Raw genomic sequence first — 20,670 nt, 5'->3', positions numbered from 1 at the left:
CAACTGCAAACTGAGGGTTTTATTCGTTGCAACAACTTCACCTAAAATGTCGTGTTTACTTGACAGCTTTGATTATAGGTGCACAGAGGCTAAAGTACACGTCTCTCAGGAACCGAACCCGCGACCTCCGGCTTAACGCTCGTAGCAATTAATACCACTTAATTTATGGCAGATGATGCCCCGTTTAACCAGTCATGAAGCTCGAATCATTGAGCATGAGCTTGCGAAAGCAAAAACGGCACAGGCTCGGCCTCATAAGTGCAAGTTTCAGCCTCCATATCTGCTCCATCCTAAATTGAACTCGACGTTTTCTTCCACCATTCAGTTGACTTTGAAGAACAGTAACCACTTGGCGCCACTGGTAGACCACCCCACTAGGCGACATGCGTTTTTAGCTGGGTCGGTCGTTATCGGCTGCTGTATGTTAGGTTCTCGGGTGGAAAGCACAGAGCCGAAAGTGATATCGCAAGGATAGCAGGACATCTGTCCCTGTCTCCTTCGCACTGTTCTTCGCGTGTGATCACTCCAGTTCCCCCAGTCTTCTTCTGTGATGTGTTGGGTATGGTGCCAGTTTGACTTTTATCCGGTTGGTGAAAATAAGAAAAGGCTACACAGCACGGTAGGAGCAGCAGTCCTCCTGTATGTGTGGTTTTACGTCTTTTTCTTCGTCTTGTGTTCTGCGGTTCTAGCGTACCCTTGAAAAAGCTGTCGCTTATTGCTTTTTGGCCCCGTCGAGGGGCTTTATCGTTTTTGCAGGATCACAAGAAGAAGCTGTTTTTATGGAGGTCACACGTTTGACCCCTTTTTGTCTTCTTCTGAGAAGTTTTTGCACTAAGTTGAAACTGTCTTTCGCGGAAAGGTTGTCTCAAGTGAGAAATGCTCGAAATTAATTTCTCAAAGCTCTCTTGAGATTTCAGTTTAGTACACATGCTTAAGGTCTTTGAGTTACCATGATATAGGCGCGACTTTTGCTTTACAAACGATGGCAGGTGCAGAGCACTACGGTAACGCTACCTGTAGCGATGACATTGAAACGCACGACTGGCTACTTTTAAACCACCTCACCTCATCGCTATTGTGAGGTGCACTGGTTTAATTCTGAAGGGCTCAGTAATGCTAGCTTTTCAACTGTCGCTTTCAGTACCACATGACTTGTACACAGAAATTACTCTTGAGAATATTACAGCTTAGGTTTAGTTCCTGCGTTTTCGTGTCTTTAGGAAGAGAATGCCAATGACATCCAAGAAGCAACAATATAAAACACGCTTCTCAGCCTCGTTCTCGAACCTTATAATGAAATATGCAGCCTGATAAGTTCGTCAATGAAAACTTGATTACATCTTGCGTGTTCACCTTTAAATCTGCAATGAGCAAGTGTAACTTACGCCGTCCTTCCATGCTCTGTTTGTTGCGTAGTCTTTGATGTGTCGTCACCCATAGCGGCTGTAGTTGTACTGCTCTCCCAGTCTCCAGATGTCCTTCGTGAGGACTGCTCAGTGGTGGTATATCCTGGCTAAGAAGTAGAGAGTCATAACCACAATGATCAGCAGTAATATTGCACCAACTGCACGGCAAAGACCTCCTGCAGTGAGCTCTAATTACCAGACACCACCGCCCTATCCTCTAAAATTTTCTAATCTGATCTCTCTTCCTGACACCAACTGGCCTGCGGCGTCGCATGCCATTACTTGGTATCCCCCCTCATATCTTACAACCCTAAGTGGTGTCTATTTTCTTCATTGTATGTCTCGCTCAAGTCGATTTCTTCCTGTGGGTTTTCACCGTAGGTGCCATGAACTCGATTATATTTGGTTATTACAGAGTTAGAGAAAAAGACAGGAGCTCATCCTGAAGCACTTTCGTTCAATGAAGCAATAAAAAACCCTCGACAAATAGGAATGCTTATACAGCCTATAGCCTGCTATTGACCTTCAACGTCATCATTTATATAATTGCGCTCTCTTACGGCCGACTAAAGGAGTAAAATAGCAGCGTTGAAGCAGATTGCTTGAAATTTCTGTGCGTCGTGAGCTGCTTGCTACCTTCCATATTCTTGGCCGGGGTGGGAACACATGTGGTACAGGGCCAGGTACCAAAAAAAAGTGCTACACGTAGCACCTTCTGAAGCGATTTGCATGTGATCGCTGAGGTATCAGCCGAATAGGATATCTAAACCGTTTTGGTGTGATGGCCCCTTGTTCTCAAACAAAAATGATGATGCAGAATGGAAGAACCACGCTCCTAGTGATGCTCGCTTGTTCCGTTCAGCCTTTTTGTGCAAACTAACTCAATCGAGCATAAATCTGAGTAGGTTAAGCATAAACCGATCACTTTCAAATCGCATTGCATTGTTCTCTGGCGAGCAGCATGTGGTAGTGTGTGTGGTTTGGTGAGACCATCGACCGCGCAGTTTCGGTTTAGGGCTCTCAAAGAGCAAGAATTCCTTGCTTAGCAGTGTCGAAAAGAATCGCACTTCCAGAGACCCATACTCTATATGGCTATTGCCTAACGTCACTGGCGCATCTCTCATTACAGTCAAGTTCCCAAGAATGCTAGTTAAAAAAACTTTATTGCGATAATATTTAGGTTGTCGCCTCGCAAAAACCACACGGTTTCTCCTTAACGCACTTCCCTGTTTGGTCGAGAGGATAGTGAAGTTATGAGCACATTCAAATGAGAAAATAGAGGAATATAATGTTAAAATACCTTCTGTGTGATTATAATACGGTGTTATACTAACCCGACCCACTATTCCACCTTAATTAACCCACTGATGCCCACTAATCTATCTTAATCCATCCACTAGTTTCCACTAATCCACCTAATATGTTTTCTGTGTTGGCGTACTTCCAAACTTTGGGGGCTACTTTTGAATATTTGGGGGGTGGACCAACTTCAAATCCCATCGCATTTTCTTTAAGAATGTGGTTAAGGATGCCCCCAGTTTTTTAAAAGAATTTTCGTTAAGCAACTTGCGAACCAGCGCGCCTAGCCATGGTTTTGACGTACGGCACTCTGACTACCAATTGCAGAGTAAACCATCATTCTAACTCAAAGACCAAATTTTTAGGTATTCCTTGCAATCTTATTGAAACGCACTGTAAGTTGCGAAGTAGTACTGAATTTTGCCAGTTTATTTACGGTGTCCAAAAGGTAGCATTCAGCGCAGGAAATTCCTTCGGCTTCTTGTAGGGGTGTTCTACATCATCAATCCACTGTAATTTTATTTGTGGTAAGTAAATAAAAAACCTTCCGACTTCACATCTACGATTCAGTAATGAGGTCATTGTAGCAGATTCTACAATCTAATTTAAACCAGGCGTCTTTCGTTTACTCGCACCATAACTCTCGTACACGAAGTCTTATCGTCTTCAGCAATTGTCGCCGCGTGGCCGCTTCGGTGGCGAGCAGAGCCCGGTGCTTTTCTACGTACCAGAGCTCTTTTTGGCCACTGAACATCAGCTGCGGACATTTCTTCGTCTAAAATTTTGCGAAGTATTATGGCTCGCGAACGTTACAGCGAAAGAAAAGGGACGTTTAGACGCTTAGGCGTTACCTCGCGATTTGCAAGTTACGCACAACATGATACATGGATTAGAGTCGCTGGAACATTGAGTAGCTCGCTCTGGCGGAATCAGGGCGACCGGTTCTTACAGTGGCAGTCGACGTCGTTCCCGTCGTTCCCGTCGCGGTTGACGGCGTCTGCTGGTAGTGCGACGAAGGAGCTGGCGTCGCCAAGCCGCCTCCCGGGTACTGGAAGGAGCTTCGCGCGCCCGGTTGCATACCTGCACCTTCTGGCATGGACGATCCCGTCGCCATTCCGTGTCGCTCGGAAGACGCCGTCATCGATGCGGGTTGCATGTTTGAACGATTTTGCAGCCGTTTCTCTGCTGCTGCTTGAAATATTTACGTTCCTTCGTGGAGATGCATTGCGACTGACCACAGCGTCGGTGGGCAAGCAGCGGCTGCAACTTTGTTTTCTTTACCCTAAGCAACTGGGGTAAGCACGCAAGCACGCCTCCTATAGGTTGTACTTGGATGTCAGATTCATTCGCGTTGAATATGCGTACAAAACGTTCGAAAGTGCATAGAAGACGTTAAATAAAATCGATTATCTTTTTCTCCAGAGTGCATTTAAATACAGAGACGTTGGTATAAGGGGCTTTATCGGTCAGTACGATGGAAATAAAGTGCATCACATTTTTTCGCTGAGTGCGCCTTCTCACCACATTATGCTATTTACATTGTTAATATATCCTCTAGTCCTTATGAAACTATAGCTCATTAATTTGTTTCATTGCGGTTGTTTTAACACGGTTATGTATCTGACCTGAATTTGATAGCGAATAATATTACTTCCTTGTCACCGTTCCACAACAGTGTAATATGACATTACTAGACTGCAATACTTAAATGTGACTGTTCCCTGGTCCGACATATTTCCGATTTTTAAAATTTAAATTGTGTGAGTGACAACTCTTTAAAACAATTTTTCTTGTGCTGCCTTTTTTAGTTAGAGACACAACTGTAATGAATTGGGCCATTTACGAATCGGGCTATTACACAAGTGTGTTACAAATTGGGTCATTTGCTACAAGTTTTGAAAACTATGCTTCTGAAAGAAGAACATTGGACACCTGCAGCGCTGAAGCGTTGTTCGTGAAAACAGCCGATGGAGAGGCACGTCCAAAGAAGCGCGGACCAGCGGATGGTCTCAAAGAACCACCACTACGGTGAGCCGCTGCTGACAAACACAGCGCGCTGTGATCAGTGCTTCAGGGGGATTTCAGAAGGTGTTAGGCCTCCCATCAATATTGAAAAGTAATCTGATACCCCCAGTGCTAGTATGTAGGCTGCATGAATCCGAAGCAAGGAACCAATCTTTGTGCGTCTTGTCAGTAGTGGTCTGAACATTTTTTCTCTGTCGTTTTTAAAATTTCGCTGTCGTTTTCAGCATGAATCATCAACATTTTGTGTTAAACCCGAGACGGAGAAAAATGCAAAGCGGCAGCACTACACAAACAGTGGTGAAAAAAAGGGGACCTGTGCCCTTTTCACGGGTCAGTGCAGAGCTGGCTGCTCAGCTCCAAGGCTACAAAACAACAATCAGCACACTGGTCGGGCGTGGAGATCGTTTGGTTCAGGTCCCTGACATAAATTGAGCAAGAAATGACGTTTAAAAATGATCTCTCCTCTTTGTGCAAACCATGTGTAAAGCTGGACGCAAGCTGCTTTCTCTCTCTCTCGTTCTCCACCGGTGCTCAGATCACTCGAGACCCCTTCGATAGACCCAGACATTAAGCACTGCCTATGATGGAAGCGACAATTACTCCCAAATTCTGAATGGGGCCGACGTGAAGGCTGCACATCTAAACGCCGCGTTCGGTGGCGGAAATGCCGAATTTTCCACTGCCTGCCTTCACAGAACGACTGTTTTTGTATGTTTCATAGGTCATGAACTGGAAAATAATTCTCTCAAGGGTATATTCTTGCAGCTAAACGTTTATTCATGTCTAACGATCAGTTTGACAAGGCAAGCAAATGTTAGTGTTTACGTTCATGTAGCAACTTTGAGGCGCTATGTCCACATACGTGGACATGAATAAAATATGCTCGAATACCAAAGTTTCTGCATAATTTTTGCACATAAGTTCTGCTTGATCTACTCATCAGGATTTATGTAATTTTTTTCTACTAAACAGATTTCATTGGCGCCTAGCTGAAGGAGATATACTCAAGGGACAACTCATAGAATCCTGTCACTTTCAAAACACACCCGGAAAAGTAAACCACTCTCAAGACTCTCTTCCATAAGTTCCTTAACAAAGCCCCCTCCGCCCCCCCCCCTCCCCACCCGCCTGAATCTAGCGACGACCCATTGTCAGCCCCATATCATGTCACTCGCACCGCGGAACACTTATGTCTCACTTATTTAAAACAAAACGCACAGACAAAATTTTCCGAATTTATTTCTTTAATGTTAATCTCTAAGCCTTTCTTTTTCGCGTCTGAATTCGCTCAATTTCATGAATTTTTCTTTACCCCACGACATTTCCCGTCCATCCCCTATCACGCATGCACGGGTATTAGCCGCAATCAATGAAGGAAGAAGAAGGCGTCAGAGACCCACAGTGGCGTTCATGGCCGATCACCAAGTATGGGTATGTGCCATCCTTTGTAATGCCAACAACAGCAACCACGGGTGAGGCGCTGGTCAACGTAACTAATTGGAGTAGTTGAGTAAACGCTAATCTGCGCAAAATTGCCAACCAATGGAAACCAGGGTGCTCTCGAGCATTTGGATTTGATGCGGGGCCGCTGCATGACATCCAAAAGTACGCGCTGTATCAAGAACGGCGCCTTGCTTCGTAATAAAGAACCACCATCATGTCGCACGAAGGCAACATGGAACGCACCGCACAGGAGCCCGAAGGGAAACCGGAGAGCGCCTCTTCTTCGGTCAACGCAACGCCCGCAGACGCGGTGTCCCCTGATTCAAAGTCGGCAGCAAGCGCTGAAACCATAGCCGCTGTCAAACAACCCAGCTCTGAAGCGCCGGCAGGTAAAGAGCCGCAGAGTGAAAACTCTGCGGGATACGGCGCCTCTCAAGGGACTTTGGAGTCTGTGACATTGGTGCCCAGCGCGTCATCTTTGAAACAACAGGCATCGGAAGCATCGGCACCCCATTTAGAGCCATCAGAACCGCTTTCGATGCCTTCGAGGCATTCGCCTCAAACGCCAAAATCCGCGACCGCCATGAGGTCATTAACCTTGCTGATGTCCCCTGGGAAACAGCACCAAGAACAGAAGGCACGCTTGGCGGTTAAGTTGTCTTCTTCTCCGAACAGCCAGCCTGGTACTCCGAAGCAGGTTCCCGTAAGTCCGAAGACCCAGGAGACGCTCCCAACAAAATATTCCTTCTCGAGCTCCATCTGGGACGCTTTATCGCTGGGAGCTCCTAAGGTCGATTCGCCCACGCAGTCTCTTCCTAGCTATAGCTTACCTGGTAACGACAAGCCTCAGGAGTTTACACAGCCTGCCCGGCAAAGCAAGTGCACACTTCATGGAGGACCGTCCATCCCTGCGGGAACGCCTGATGGGACACGTTCTATGACCATGGAATTGAAAGCCGAGTCATCTGAGCAAACACGAGCTGTGCTTAGTCCTAGGAACATCGTTCCATGGAGTGATACACCACGGAGACTCGAAAGAAAGCGGGAAACACCCGAAGTCGCCCAAGAGCCCTTGTCTCCGATGAGTCCTGCATCTGTGTCATCACCAGGTTCTCTGCCGTCCCCTCGGAGGACCAAAGGCACTTTCTCGCATCTCCTGAGCGATGAAGCGTACGTCCCTCCTCGAGTACCATGGGCCACGCTCATCGTGACGTGGCTCCAGGTGCAGTCGCATTGGTACTTCCTCCACAAGCACTATCCCGAACGGTGCGCCAGTGTGGCTACCATAGCAGACGACCGCCACTGGGAACGGGTTCCGTTGGCCGCCTTCCACCACGAGAATGTCGTGCACCTCGCGTCCAACCTGGTGTCTTTCTTCGTCAAGTCCGTTGTCCTGGAGGCCGCTTTTGGAATGACGTACTTCGCCGCCGTCCTGACAATTGCTGCCGTTCTCGTGGGGATTATGAACACTTTCATAGTCGCGGTTGCCTCCGAATTCATTAAGGGGTCGCTGGTGCGCACTATGTGCTTGCACACGTTTTCGGGCGTCATCGTCGTACTCGACATGCTAGCCAGGAAGCACTTCAGTCATTCAATGATCCACTACGGCCCACTGGCGTTCAAGACCTGGCCGTTAGCGTCCATGGTGGCCGAATCGTTCACATTACTCATGTTTTCGGACAGGAACTTTCTGCCTATGGTGAGCGGGCTATTAGTGGGTGCATTCCTGGCTAGAACTGCAGCGGGAAACTTAATAATCAGGTGAGAGTATTCACTAAAACTGGTTTTACAGCGGGATTCTCTGTAATCTGGGACTTATAGTTTTTAAGAAAAGTTAACTTCTGTAACTCTACAGAGGCTACCGCCTCCTAAATAATACAGGTTGCAGCTAAAATGCACAGCGTGGTTTCAGCTCATTTACCTGCTGGTAGTTCTTGGAAAGCATAACTCGCTCTTACGCACTCATCATTGTCGAATTATGAATGTTTAATTCTGGTTTAGTTGGCAATTTTAGTTTATTTGATCTAAAACTGTGCCCCTTGCAGAGAATGTAAAACGCTCTGCTAAGTGGACGATTCTGTTATTGCTTGTGCTCCATGCGCGCCAAAGTAGCAAATTTTCCAAAAGTTCAGCAGGCAATTTTCAGGTTAATGCGTTCTTAATAACGCTTACGAGCTAAGCTAAATACATTGTCATTCGCACGGCTCTCTTCGTGCGGAATAGTGTAGTCACCTTTGGCCATTAAAGGCTAGAGGTTTGAGCTCATTGTGGAGGTACAGTATGGGTGAAATATCTTCAGGCCATGTAGTTAGCATGTAAACTATCTTGTGGGGAACTTATGGCGCGCCTGAAGTTTTAATCTTAGTGAGAGAAAATGAGTCAAGTCAGATTTGAAGTAGAGTGCGAGGCTTTATTGAACGCTTATGCGGATGTCAGTGCCACTGTCGCTTTCTGCATTTTTAGGCCTGTGTTTGTTGCACTCCATATCCTTAAGTTTTGAAGCGTAATCAGACGTGAATTAGCGAGGCGTGCAGCACAAGATCATGAGATGGTACCAGTTCCGTTAAGCAAGTGCGATTCGTTTCTTCTCTCCACAGCGTCCGGTATCCTCGGCGACACCTTCACCTCTGCGTCGTTCCGAAGGCGCCGGTCACTTTCCTGTTCGTGACTTCCATCATCGTTGCCTACGTGTATGGACCGTATCCGAAAACGCCAGTTGTGCCAGAGCCGGCCTTGACGTTTCGATATCCCGTCTGGAGCATGCCTGTGATTCGAACACTTTACCTGCCGAATGTATTTATGATGGGCTACGTTGTTCTGTCCCTTCTGCCGGTCGGAGTGAGGCTGGAACGAGAGATCGGTCATTACAGGTCAGTAGAATTATTTTAGGTTGGAAAGAGGTTTCACAGTTTTAGCAAGTTAGGCAAGCTAGCTTACAAGCGATGTAAGTTTGCGACGGACTTTATTCATAAAAATGGCAAAGTTTGTGGTTCAGCTTTTCCATTGGTAGCGACGACTGTCATCGGCCCCACTAGTAACTTCAAAATTGAGCTTTGTACTTCATAGCGAGGGCAAGGAAATCGTATGGGGCTGAATCTGTGCACAATTTAACAGCTGACATCTGTAGCACATTGTAGGAATATATTCACAGGCTTAAGCCATCAGATCTAATAAGCTTTTTTTTATGGCGACAGCATTTCGCTTTGTACGAAGTATTTTCCTGCAGATAATATCGAACGAAAATGCAAAAAAAAATACTTCATGATCAGACATCTGATGCGACAGTTCTACGAAAGCCATTCCATTTATTTCAATGCGTTGTTCAAGTTTCCAACTTTCAATTTCAATTTTCACTTTTTCAACTTTTAATTTGGAAGTTTCAATTTTATGAAGGCAATTAATTCGTGAGTCTGTTTTCGAGTGTGTTAGGGATAACTTCGGGTAAATTCTGTTACCAATAATTAGGATTGTAATGATTTGCGACCGTATGAAAGTAATCTTTTGTTCGAGCCCGTTTTCTTCGGAAAAGTTTCTTCTCAGACATTGTGAAGGCAGCCTCTTGAGACCAGGCAAACATTGGTTGGTCGATCAAGCTAGTTGGCGATCGGTGGACATTACGGGAGCGCCAGAAATTTGGCATAGACAGTGGAACAGCAAACACTGACGAGTGTTATTTTCGTTGGCTGTTGCAGGTTCTTAGCCCTGATCGCAGGGTTACTGTTCGCGATGAACATTTCCCTAAAAAGCCTGTCGTGGGTCATTTGGCAACACCTTATCGCCTCTAGAACGAAGGTGAAAGCAGCCGCTCTGCACTCCGTGTCGTGCGGCTGCGGCCTGGTCGGTGTCCTCCTGGCTCTCAAGGTCATCCACCACATGAGGCACCCCCGAAGCGACTACCAGATGGCGTCGTTTCCCATCCCAGTGCCATTCTGGGCGGGCATGCTAATGGAGCTGATGCACTTGAACTGCAGTATGCTGCAGGGCTCCACATTCGGACACGTCACCGGAGTTTTTCTGGGGCTTGCCGTCGGACACTGCAGGTGTGAATACTTTGCGAATTGTATTCCGGGAGTCGGCAGTTTTTCTGCTTCAAGCACTCCTCAATATCGCTCTGAATCATTGCCACCAAATTAAATGTTGATGCCAGAAAAGTGTGTCTGTTAATTCTATCTTGTCTGTCGAGTGCAACTTCTGCTTAAAATTGGCCTCTGCATGCACATGGTCGAGCGTATGTTGCCCGCATACGAGTGATTGTGGAATGGAAGCAGCACGTAAAAATTTCTGTACATGTGCGTTAGGCTTTCCTTTTTTCAACCTGAAACGAAATGAACAATGGGCGGGAGCCTTAGTCACTTGCCAACGCTTCGGCAAGCGGACTAGAAGTCCTTTTGTGGAAATGTTGGGTAGCTGACTGAGGCTTCCTTTCGACCTTCGTTCATTTCGTTTTGTGTTAACCAGAATCCAATCTTCCTTCATTCTTTCAATAACCTTTCTTCTTGGCAAGGAATTGAAGCCGCTGATATTCGCCTTTCACTGTTATTTTTTCTTTTTGTGCGAGAAAATTTCGCCAGCTATTTGCTATGGCGTTATTTTTTTCGACATATAGTCTCAGTCCATTGTTAACACGATGTTTTGCAGAATGGTTCTTTGCAACATAAAACGTAAGAAAAAAATGGGGTTGACAACTCTGCTTGCCTTGACACCAGAGGAGCAAACTCGGGACACTTGGAATAGCAATGCAGGTTTTGGTAAAAAAAAAAACCTTGCCTGATTATCGTTTAGCTTCACCAAAAAAGCCGCGTTATTACCTGACCATAGCAGACACATTAAGGAGAGCAGCTTTGCGCGTAGTGACGGACTCCCATTAAGCGATCAGGGACTCCATTGCTGGAAAACCTCACGGAATGGCAAGCACATTATTAAGTACACTCTCGCACTCACACAGGATAACATGGACACCTGGAAATAAAGACCTAGACGGAAACGAGGTAGGGAATGATCTAGCCCGAGCTCTCACAAACAAGGCGGATCCCGATCCCTACTCAACCTCTCTCCTAGGACCTTATGGGAACAGGCTGGAACACCTCAGGCTAGAAAGGCGAAATTTCTCCCCGCCACACAAACAACTGTCCTCATCGGGCGTCATACACTGGAGGAGAATACAAACCAAGGCATTTCCTAATCAGCAAAATTTAAACAAGTTTACTCCCACAAATACCAAGTTTACTGTACATGGTGAGTAGGCAGCCCAACGCTCTATCATACCTCTTGAGAATGACAGGGCAAACCAGACCAAACGTTATTAGTGCCATACCCGACATGCGAGCAGTGGCAGGCGGCCCTGACAAGCGGAAAACTGGCCCAGCGAAGCCGGATCATACAGCTAGTCCGCAGATACTGCCTGCCCCCTACGGAGCCCTAGACTAACGGCACATCCCCCTGCTCTTGTAAATTATTCTTTTGGCTAAATAGAAGTTTTCTCTCCCTCTCTCTCGAGCAGATAAAATCCCGAGACTCGAATTTCGAAGATGAACTAGTCTAGATATAAGTGAAACAAATTATTAGAACCTCTGGCTTCATGATCATGATGTTGCTTCTCGTACGCGTATTCTTGTTTCCATTTAATGATCTTCGCGAAAAAAGAAAACGGCCTCTGGGCGTTGAACCAAAACTCAGAATTAGAGACGTGTTATTTGCCGCTGCGGATTTTTGTTCGCTTTTTTTTATGAGAAGAGGAGAAAGAAGAAAAATTTCACAGTGGTTGCTGAAGAGGACTCGAGGCTATCTCTGCCGCGGAATATGTCAACCGGCGGCGTTGTGGTGGACGAAAGCACTTCGTTCCTGAGTGACGACGCGTACAATATCGTTTGTAAGTCATGGAGACCCAACGGAGCAGAACCAAGGTACGTCAGTGCTTTAAATGCTCCATGCGAGTCGGTTCTGCGCTAGGCCTTTCCAGAATGTCCCGTCCCCGGCGCTTGGCGAGCTTGATCGGCAACCATGCGGGGGTTTCCTACTAGAAACCAAGTACCAATCGGAACAATGGCATTCCGTGAACACTGGATAGGCAATTCAGGTGTTGTGTCGGCGTGGCAGCCACGAACGCCACGCCTGAGCACGTTGTGGCACGTTGTGGCACGCTGGGACGGCGGCCTGAAGAGAGAGACTCGGAAGCAGACGCGAACCGACGTTGACAGCCCCTTTTATTCAGAGCAGCGCCGCTAACGTAGCGCCCTCTGAGGCGAGTAATCTTTGGTCTCGGAACTGAAACCACGATAGAACATCAGGGTAAAAGACCTCGCCACCTGTCCCATTTTATCCCTTAGCTCTTCCATTACCAAGCCACGCCGTGAATTTTCTCGTGTATAGCTGCTATCCCTAAGCCCAACCATTTTCAGGCCATAACATCACATTGGAAGACATTTCAGCTCCCGGACCACAACACGTTTGCACACATTACAACCCATGCATCGCGATAGCCCAATGTTGTTCACAAAAATACAGCGGCAAGAGTAACAACAATTCGTTTGATCGCCAGTGCCCAACGCATAGGATAATTAAGTGCATCGTAGGCCTTACTGCACGCACTCCGATGAAAGTTGCTTTATTGATCACGCGATCAATTCCAAGGTTTCAAAAGCATTCGACGAAGCGATATGATGCAATGAATAGCCTGCGAGAGGCTCCGGCAGCCCAGTTTTTCTCTGGGCAGAGAATGCATTTGAGCTCGTGTCGAAGACAATTTCGATCTGAGGGAGCGTGTCGTCTCCTCCTTTCTCAGGGCCCTGGTGTTCATAGCGCACGGCTACGGCAACCACTGCCACGAGCAAAGCTACGACAATCTTGCGCGGACCCTCGTCCAATTGGGCGTTTACGTCTTCTCGCACGACCACGGCAAGTAAAAAGTGGCACATTTTTTTATCACTTTACTCAGTTGTGTGGGATTTGAAATGGGCCTAAGAGGGGAAGTATAGGGTTGATTCTGTATGGTTTGGGAGGGCTGTATAAAATGCTGATAGGAGGCATCACTGAGCCCATAATTACGTGGCGCATGACTTTAGTTTTTATTAATTTATCTTATTTCTTACATTCCCTGCCGGCCACCAGAAAAGAGGCAACGCTTTTTAGAAAAAAAATACAAACCAAAGCATTGAATAATGAAAACTTGAATAAATAATGTAAATGGATTGAGCCAGAAAGGCGTACTTCTTAGCAGGCCTTTGTACCTAAACGCGATAACTTCTAAACTGTTCTGCTCGCTGGTTCTATTCCTGCCGATGCGCCAAACCGTTTCTAAGAAACACTGCTCTTCAAACGAACATTGGGCATCCGCGTTTTCGCAGTGGGCCACGGCAAGAGCGAAGGACCCCGGGCTACCGTCAGTACGTTCGATGTCTACGTGGACGACATCTTCACGCACATCGGCACGGTGCGGTCCAAGTTCTCCGGCAAGCCCGTCTTCCTTTTGGGATACTCCATGGTCAGTCGGGTTCTCTCTGGAGACACACTACCGAAAAGCTGTTGTGCTTTGTGCAGACGGCAAAGCGAACGTCCAGAACAGCCTGAGTTGTGCGCTCCGCATTTGAGACGCGACATCTACTGTTACCGCCTGATTCTAGACAGGCTGCATATGCGAGCATGCGGGAGACGTTGATACAGTTGCTGATGAGCTACCTGTCTGAAACCTAGAGTTATCACGAGAAGTGACGCGTACAGTAATGCCACTGTCAGGGTAAGAAAATGTGCAGAGCTAGGCTTAGCGGCTTAGCGCATCAATTAGCGAAAGCTGTTGCAGCTTTGACTCCCTCATTATGTCAAATTCCATTTGCGTGCTCCGGCCGCTCTTGCTGCGAAGCTTCAAACGGTCACCGACGCCGACGCCAGACAAGTTTTTCCGACACGTGAGTGCTAATGCTCTGGCCTTAACATACAAACTTCACCAACAAAGAAGATGACAAACAGTTTACAGAAAGGTACTCTCAAACCGTACATTTCAATTTAGCAGGTGCAAAGCTGGAGCCTGGATTTGATTTTGGGCTAAAAACACTGTTTAAAGCTATCAACACGCCACTCACTTGCAGCCTTAGCCTGTTTTCTCTGCTTGAAAAGGATTTACTGGTTTTGTGAGTTCATCGGTGAATTTTTTTTTTTTTTTCAGGTAAAGCCCGAGATTTACACACTGGCCGCCTTAGGCAGTGTGCTGGGTTCTTGCTTTCTCTATCTGTCATGTTTATCGTTCCTTGTTTCGCCAATTTGTAGTATTACAATGCACTAATACAGCAAGAAAAACTTACTCGCATGCTAGAGGTGCGGCATTCGATCCCCAGTGCCACCCGGTACCCACCGGTGATAAAATGGTACAAGCTTTCCCCGGGCCTAATGCTCGGCTTCTTTAGGGTGAAATGCTCGAGAAATGAGTCTTTGACATCCCCTTGAGAAGACGAAAACACCTTGTGCCTCGGTGCCCTTTGGCTTTAGGTGCCCTTGCGCCATGAAAATTCATAATCGTTAAGAAAAAGCTTACTTCAGCGCTTGTGTGCGCGATTTTCATCAGAACGTGCTCACAAGTTACGAATAAAATAGAGCAAGTGTTGCAATAGCTGCCGTTCGTGAAACTATTGTTCCCTGTTTATGTACCCCTTTTAATCTGCAGGGTGGTCTGCTCGTTATCATGGCTGCTCAGCGCAAACCCAAAGATTTCGCGGGCATGATTCTGGTGGCACCTTTGCTGGGCTTAGGCACAAATTACTGCGCCCCACCGTTCGCTGTAAGTTCCAGGCGGCCGACTAGGCAGTGCCGAGGGTTTTTCTTGTTCTTTGTGTTTTTATTTATTTATTTATTTATTTATTTATTTACATAACAATGCAGACCGAATCGGTCCAAGCAGGAGAGGGCTCATTCATTTGTTAATAAGCAGCAACAGCACTACGGTTACAAATAAGCTTACACAACAAAAATATACGCTGACACAAAAAAACAAAGTTAAGAAACGAACTACATTGGTTGGAATTACATGTAGCAAACACAGCCGAATAAACAAGGAAGTACAATATGGCGCATTGGTTGCATCCATTGGTCGGACTAGTTTCGTATACGAACGGTGTAGTTCATAAAATCTTAAATAAGAATAAACCATTTTCGTGGCGATTACTTTGCAGACAGAAGAAATGCCAACGCCACTCAGGAAAATCACGCGGCCGTTCACGTTGAGAGAGAAACAAAACAAGAATTCTGTTACCCTTTAAACTTGCAGTGTTTGGAGAAATACGTCACGGTAGCATTGTTTGCTAGCTCGCAATCTGTCGCGTGGACTATATTTATTCTGATCACTTAAAACATACTAACCCTATTTTGAAATAGTTCTTCTGAGTCGGGTTAATTCGGCAGATCGACATTAGTTGAAAAGAAAATTGAAGCGATTAGGGCTATGTTCATACCTGTATATAAGCATAGATCAGGTGTCACAAAATGCTCGGAATGCGTACAACTGTCCTGACGCACGAAATGCTTTGAAGTTGCAGTAGTGCGAAGCGGGGATCTTTCCAGTGGCGATAAAGGCTTTTTCACAACCTGTCACAACATAATAAACGTCATCAATTTCACCATGTCTACACATTTATGTCGACAGATGAAAAAAGGCATCTCCCATTCAGATAGCCTGTCGTGTGCTTAGCGTGGCGTCCCTTTCACCACAAAATTCAACCCAGAGCCTCAACTGGCTCTCCGCTTCCCGCTGAAAAGTTTCTCTTTCCCAGGGGACAAGCTGAAGTTGCTTTAAACTGTGCACGCCTTAGAAAGGAAAGATACACTCCAGTAAAATGCTGCGGTGCGGAGGGAGCGCAATCACGCGCACAAATGAACGCAATATAGTAGCTGATTAGAAGCACTTTACAGAATAGATGAAAGGCGCCCGCTGGCATTAAAAAACGCCTACTCATACACGTCGCTTAACCTCTGCACCACTGCGCCAGAAGTGGTACAAGCACTCCCACATATCTATGAATGTAAAAGAATAACCCAAAATGAACATAAACTCATTATTGCTATCCGAACAACTGCCATCTTTGAACACTGAAAGTGAACTGCTAGTGCACATAATTCGCACATGGTTTAACAGCGCAAATCGATCATTATTTTTTTTGTATTCGGGTGTTTATCAATAGGAAATTAGCAGTGTAATTTATTATATCAATGAAAGATAGTTGATTAAAAATTAGAAGAGAAAATATAAACTATTCCCCTATACTCTTTGGCTTCGATGTCTGTTGGCTTCTTTCTTATGAGCTCGTTACGGTTTCTTAAGAATGGTCAAAAATATTCCTGATCGTGTCGTGTACGTATTGTCTTTCCCTGTTGGGGTCATGACCAGCCGACACTGGCCCGCCTGCTGGGCTGCGTCCTGCCCTGTCTGCCCGTGGGCACCATGAACAACGAGATGATGTGCCGCGACCGCGCCGTCGTCCACCGAATGGACAACGACCCGCTGAGCTACACGGGCACCGTCAGCGTCCGCTGGGTGGCAGCCATGACGGACGCCATCGAAGTAAGGCCCGCGCTAGTCGAATGCGGTGCTACTATTGCAAGGTGTCCTAACCTAACCTAAATGGGCGGGACGTGCAACCTCAATGGCTTTTTTTACGGTAAAGGCGGAGTTCGCTGTATAAGCAGTGTTTCCAGCGAGGTGGTGGTGTCCAGAAGCTTATACCGCTCTCTACTGGGCAGACGTTTAGCGTTTATTCTGTTTTCATTTTTTTTAATGAAGTGAATTGTCTTTGATTAGTGTCGCCACCACCCCCTTGAATGGCAACACTTGCTGCTCCATTTCTGCTGTCGTATTGAAGGAGTGCCCATACAGTGAGAAAGTTACATAGCCGCCACAAGAAAGTTACATAGCGGCCTTCAGAACCACGTGGCTTCCGCTGCGCTTTTATTCTAGGGCCACTGTTTTGGAAGGGCGTTTCCTGTGTTTTCCTCCCCTCCGTATCTTTTGGTCAAGGTTGTGGAATTTCTTCGCGACCGGGTTACACCTTTTCTAGCGCCTCCTCAAAGCGGTATTCTCAGCCAATCAGAGTGTAGCCGGCGCTCCTGCAAAACAACCTCCTAGATGGCGCCATGTACCGACCCGCTACTAACCATGCGTAGTGTTAGCGATACTTGGAAGCTGATTTTCCTCTGAACTGAACCTGGTTTCTTCGATTTCGAGATGCTTCAAGTTTGTTTTGAGGGGCTCTAACATTTGCTTCGAAGGCAGAGGGTTAAAGACGACCCTGAAATATTGCTCAGCAGTTGTATGAATTTGTTTCAAACATATTGCGAGGATCGCTGAGTGGCATGTCACTGAACGCGATCTCAAGGGCGTGGCTCTTCTGTTTCTTCTCGTTAACAGGCTGTTCATGCTGACATCAAAGCTGTGGAATTGCCATTTCTTCTCCAGTACGGCACTGGCGACAAGATATGCGACCCTGAAGCAACGAAGCGGTTCTTTGAAAAGGCCCCGAGCAAGGACAAAATCATGAAAGTGAGAATCTTATCTTGACTCACCTGTGGACACTCGTAGGCCGCTAGGCAGTAGCTTAATTTCCAATCATCTTCAATGCGTTAATTTATGTCTGTGACGCTCACAGAAAATTTCCTTTTTATGGATAAGTGAATACCACTATTGTCTTGAAACTGTTTTTTTTTTTCGATGCAGTTTTCAACAGGTCCAAAACTAAGTGTGAACTCTTGATCGTTAAAATAACTGCTTGGTTCAGATAGACCTTAAAGACGCACCTGAAGACGCACGTGCAAATTCTCAGGGATATTTCTTGTAAATAAAAGGGGCATAGAAGAACTGGGGGAAACGGCATATGTCCTGGCTGCAGCCTTTAATGGCTCTGCATAATCACTTCTGAAAATCAGCGAATTGCTTGAAATTTCACGCTCTCGAAAAGGCTATCCGATATCAGGTTACAAAGGTAATCTCAGCACTGCCGAAGAAAAACTCCGCACCAGCGTAACCAAGGGTCACATGGATTGACTTCGTCCCAGTGAATTCCGGTTGCATATTGAAAAAGCACTTCGCTGTCTTCAAGGTAATGTACAGGCGCGGCCATAAGTAAACGGAGCACGCTATTGCGTTCGAAGTGCAATCACGCTGTCTCCATTGGTAATGAAGAAGTGTTGTTTATCTACAAGGAAGTCCACCAACCTCCGCTACCAGCATGCGCGTACCACTGCTGGAAATTTCAATTAGGTGACGCGTGAAAAATGTTCGAAGACAGTTGCGTGCTCCGTTTCCTTTTGTCCGCGCCTGTACGTACATTCTACATACGTACACGGGAATGATACATCCACCGCAGTGGTGGTCTACTGGTTTCAGCATCCTCCCTGCATGCGGGAAAAAGGGGATTCATCCCCACAGTCACGGGGAACCCACCGCCGCCATAAGAAGCACAAGATTTCCTGCTCGGCTTATTTGGGGTGCAATGCTTGAGGAATACATTTATGACCCTACCTTGTGTAAGAGAACATTATCATCATCGTTGCTATATTCAATACCGATCCAACATTTCTGCAACTTCCAACACTCTCTCATATACAGTTTCTTGGCCGTTTTCAATACTCTTTTTCACAAAGAAAAACCATCGTACGCTCTGCAATGGCAGTCATGTCCGGAGAGTTCTGAAAAGGAAATGTGTTTGTATGTCTAGTACAGTTTTATCGTACGGTTAACCAACAGAAAGTGCACTACAATGACTTATCAGGTTGCTTGTGCAATTAATGATCCAAAATAAACTTTAACTGTTAACTGCTATTCTCCCCATAATAACGCTAGTTCTCAGCATTGTAGCTAATATATGTAGTTATTCCTGGTCTATCTCTATCGTGCTCTGATCTTCTCTTTACTGCAGAACTACCCTGGCGCGTACCACTCTCTCCTGGATGAGCCTGAAGGCGTCGGGCAGCAAGTTCTGAAAGACATTGTTGAGTGGTTGTCAGCCAGGTTGCCTGGTGAAATAGCACGACATGATCAGCCCAGACCATCTGGCTCGCAAAGGAGCACCCCAGCTTTGAACGAGCCCGGACCATCCGGTCTGCAAAAAACCATCCCAGAAACCATTCCGGAATCAGATCAAACGGAAACATCTGGACTCTTTGGGCCACGACGGAAATCATGAAATCCGAGTCAAAGGATGTCGTCAAGCGAAATATCTTTATTTTCTTTCTTAGAAGCTACGCATTTCTTTATCTAATCTGTTTTACTCGATTGCGAAAACCAGTTCTACATTGATACGTAGACTTGTGAAGCTAATAACCACGAATTAAAATGTATTCTTCTTTTTCAGTACTCCTGTATAGCAATCACTGCTAAATGAAGGCCTGTGACATCAATTAGCTACAGTGAGTCCTGCCCCAAGTTGAACGCCGAACTAGATTTCAAGTGTTAGCTCCATGCTGTATTCCGCTGCTGGGAACTTGAGACGCACATGAACTGGACAACAACGGCACGCGTTTCCCTACTCGTCGTCGTCTTCAACTTCTGGCCTTTTTATGCGTAGCATATTGCAATCACTCAGTTCAGCCCTTGAGCGCGGCCGGGCAGCCACCAAACCACGTGACGTGACGTCACGTCACCGCGTGACATGACGTCACCACGTGAAAAAAAAAGAAAAAGAAAAAAAAGGGGGAAAAAAGAAAAAAAAGAAGAAAAAGGGACGGTTGAGGTTGGTGGCGGTTGCCACCGCCCCGTTTCAAAGGGGGCGCTCCTATCCATCCATCCATCCATCCATACGTCACGGAGGAAAAGCTGCTGAGAAAATCGAGTGCCGCCAAGCAATACCTCGCGCAAAAAGACCGCGCAATATGTAACGCATTCTTGGCTTAACCAAGCTAAGCCTGGGCATCTTTTTTTGTTGTGTTCTCAGCAACGCAGGATACGCATGGAACATAAATACCAGCTAGTGCGCATTGTTGAGCTGTTAGTGTTTCAAGCATAAATTTATTCCTCGAACACACTTTATTTTGCGTAATTTTTGTTTTCTTTTCAAGGAGATATTTTGCTTGCTAAGGAAGGCGGATGATACGGGAAGGTTCTCTCGATCAGACCACCTGCGTGTGCAGAATAACGGGGATGGCGCCTCTACATTTTACCAATGGCCAGTGTCGAGTGCGTCACTTAACGACACCTAGTGGCTTCAGCTGCAACTACTGCCGCGCAGACAATGGCCTGGATGCTGTCAGGGTGAGCAAGAACGTTACCAAGAAAGAAGGCCGCAATAGTATTCATGAATGAATCAGCACACGGAGATGGAAGCAGTGCAGTTGTGAGAAGTAAAAAAATTGCGAGGACACTTTGGCAACTACAGTGTAGAGAGGCGACAGCCGAGGACACTATGCCGTGACGACTTGCAGTGAATGTGACGTCACACCGTTCCCGTGGCTATATCGATACCCAATTTATACATATTTCGGAGATCTTAAGTGTTAGTTAAGCTCAATTATACATTTTCCGATC

At 46.3% G+C, this 20,670-nt stretch overlaps 1 protein-coding gene and 1 pseudogene across 1 annotated transcript; one reads left to right on the top strand and one right to left on the bottom strand.

The window, feature by feature from the left end:
• The window catches only part of LOC149335435 (uncharacterized), a 43,963-nt pseudogene extending 40,102 nt beyond the window's left edge, over positions 1-3,861 (bottom strand).
• Positions 3,862-11,972: 8,111 nt separating this feature from the next.
• LOC149335434 (monoglyceride lipase-like) lies at positions 11,973-19,333 on the top strand. The gene is made up of 7 exons (XM_089553921.1): positions 11,973-12,076; positions 12,955-13,067; positions 13,517-13,653; positions 14,827-14,940; positions 16,543-16,716; positions 17,560-17,691; positions 19,067-19,333. The coding sequence occupies exons 1-7, from the start codon at positions 11,973-11,975 to the stop codon at positions 19,331-19,333; spliced, it is 1,041 nt and encodes a 346-aa protein (XP_089410047.1).
• Positions 19,334-20,670: the final 1,337 nt, after the last annotated feature.

This window comes from Amblyomma mixtum, chromosome 7 (assembly GCF_055824585.1).
Source record: "Amblyomma mixtum isolate Tamu chromosome 7, ASM5582458v1, whole genome shotgun sequence".
NCBI classification, from domain to species: Eukaryota; Metazoa; Arthropoda; class Arachnida; order Ixodida; family Ixodidae; genus Amblyomma; species Amblyomma mixtum.
The sequence above is the reverse complement of the archived record's forward strand: the minus strand, read 5'-3'. Positions and strand labels throughout refer to the sequence as shown.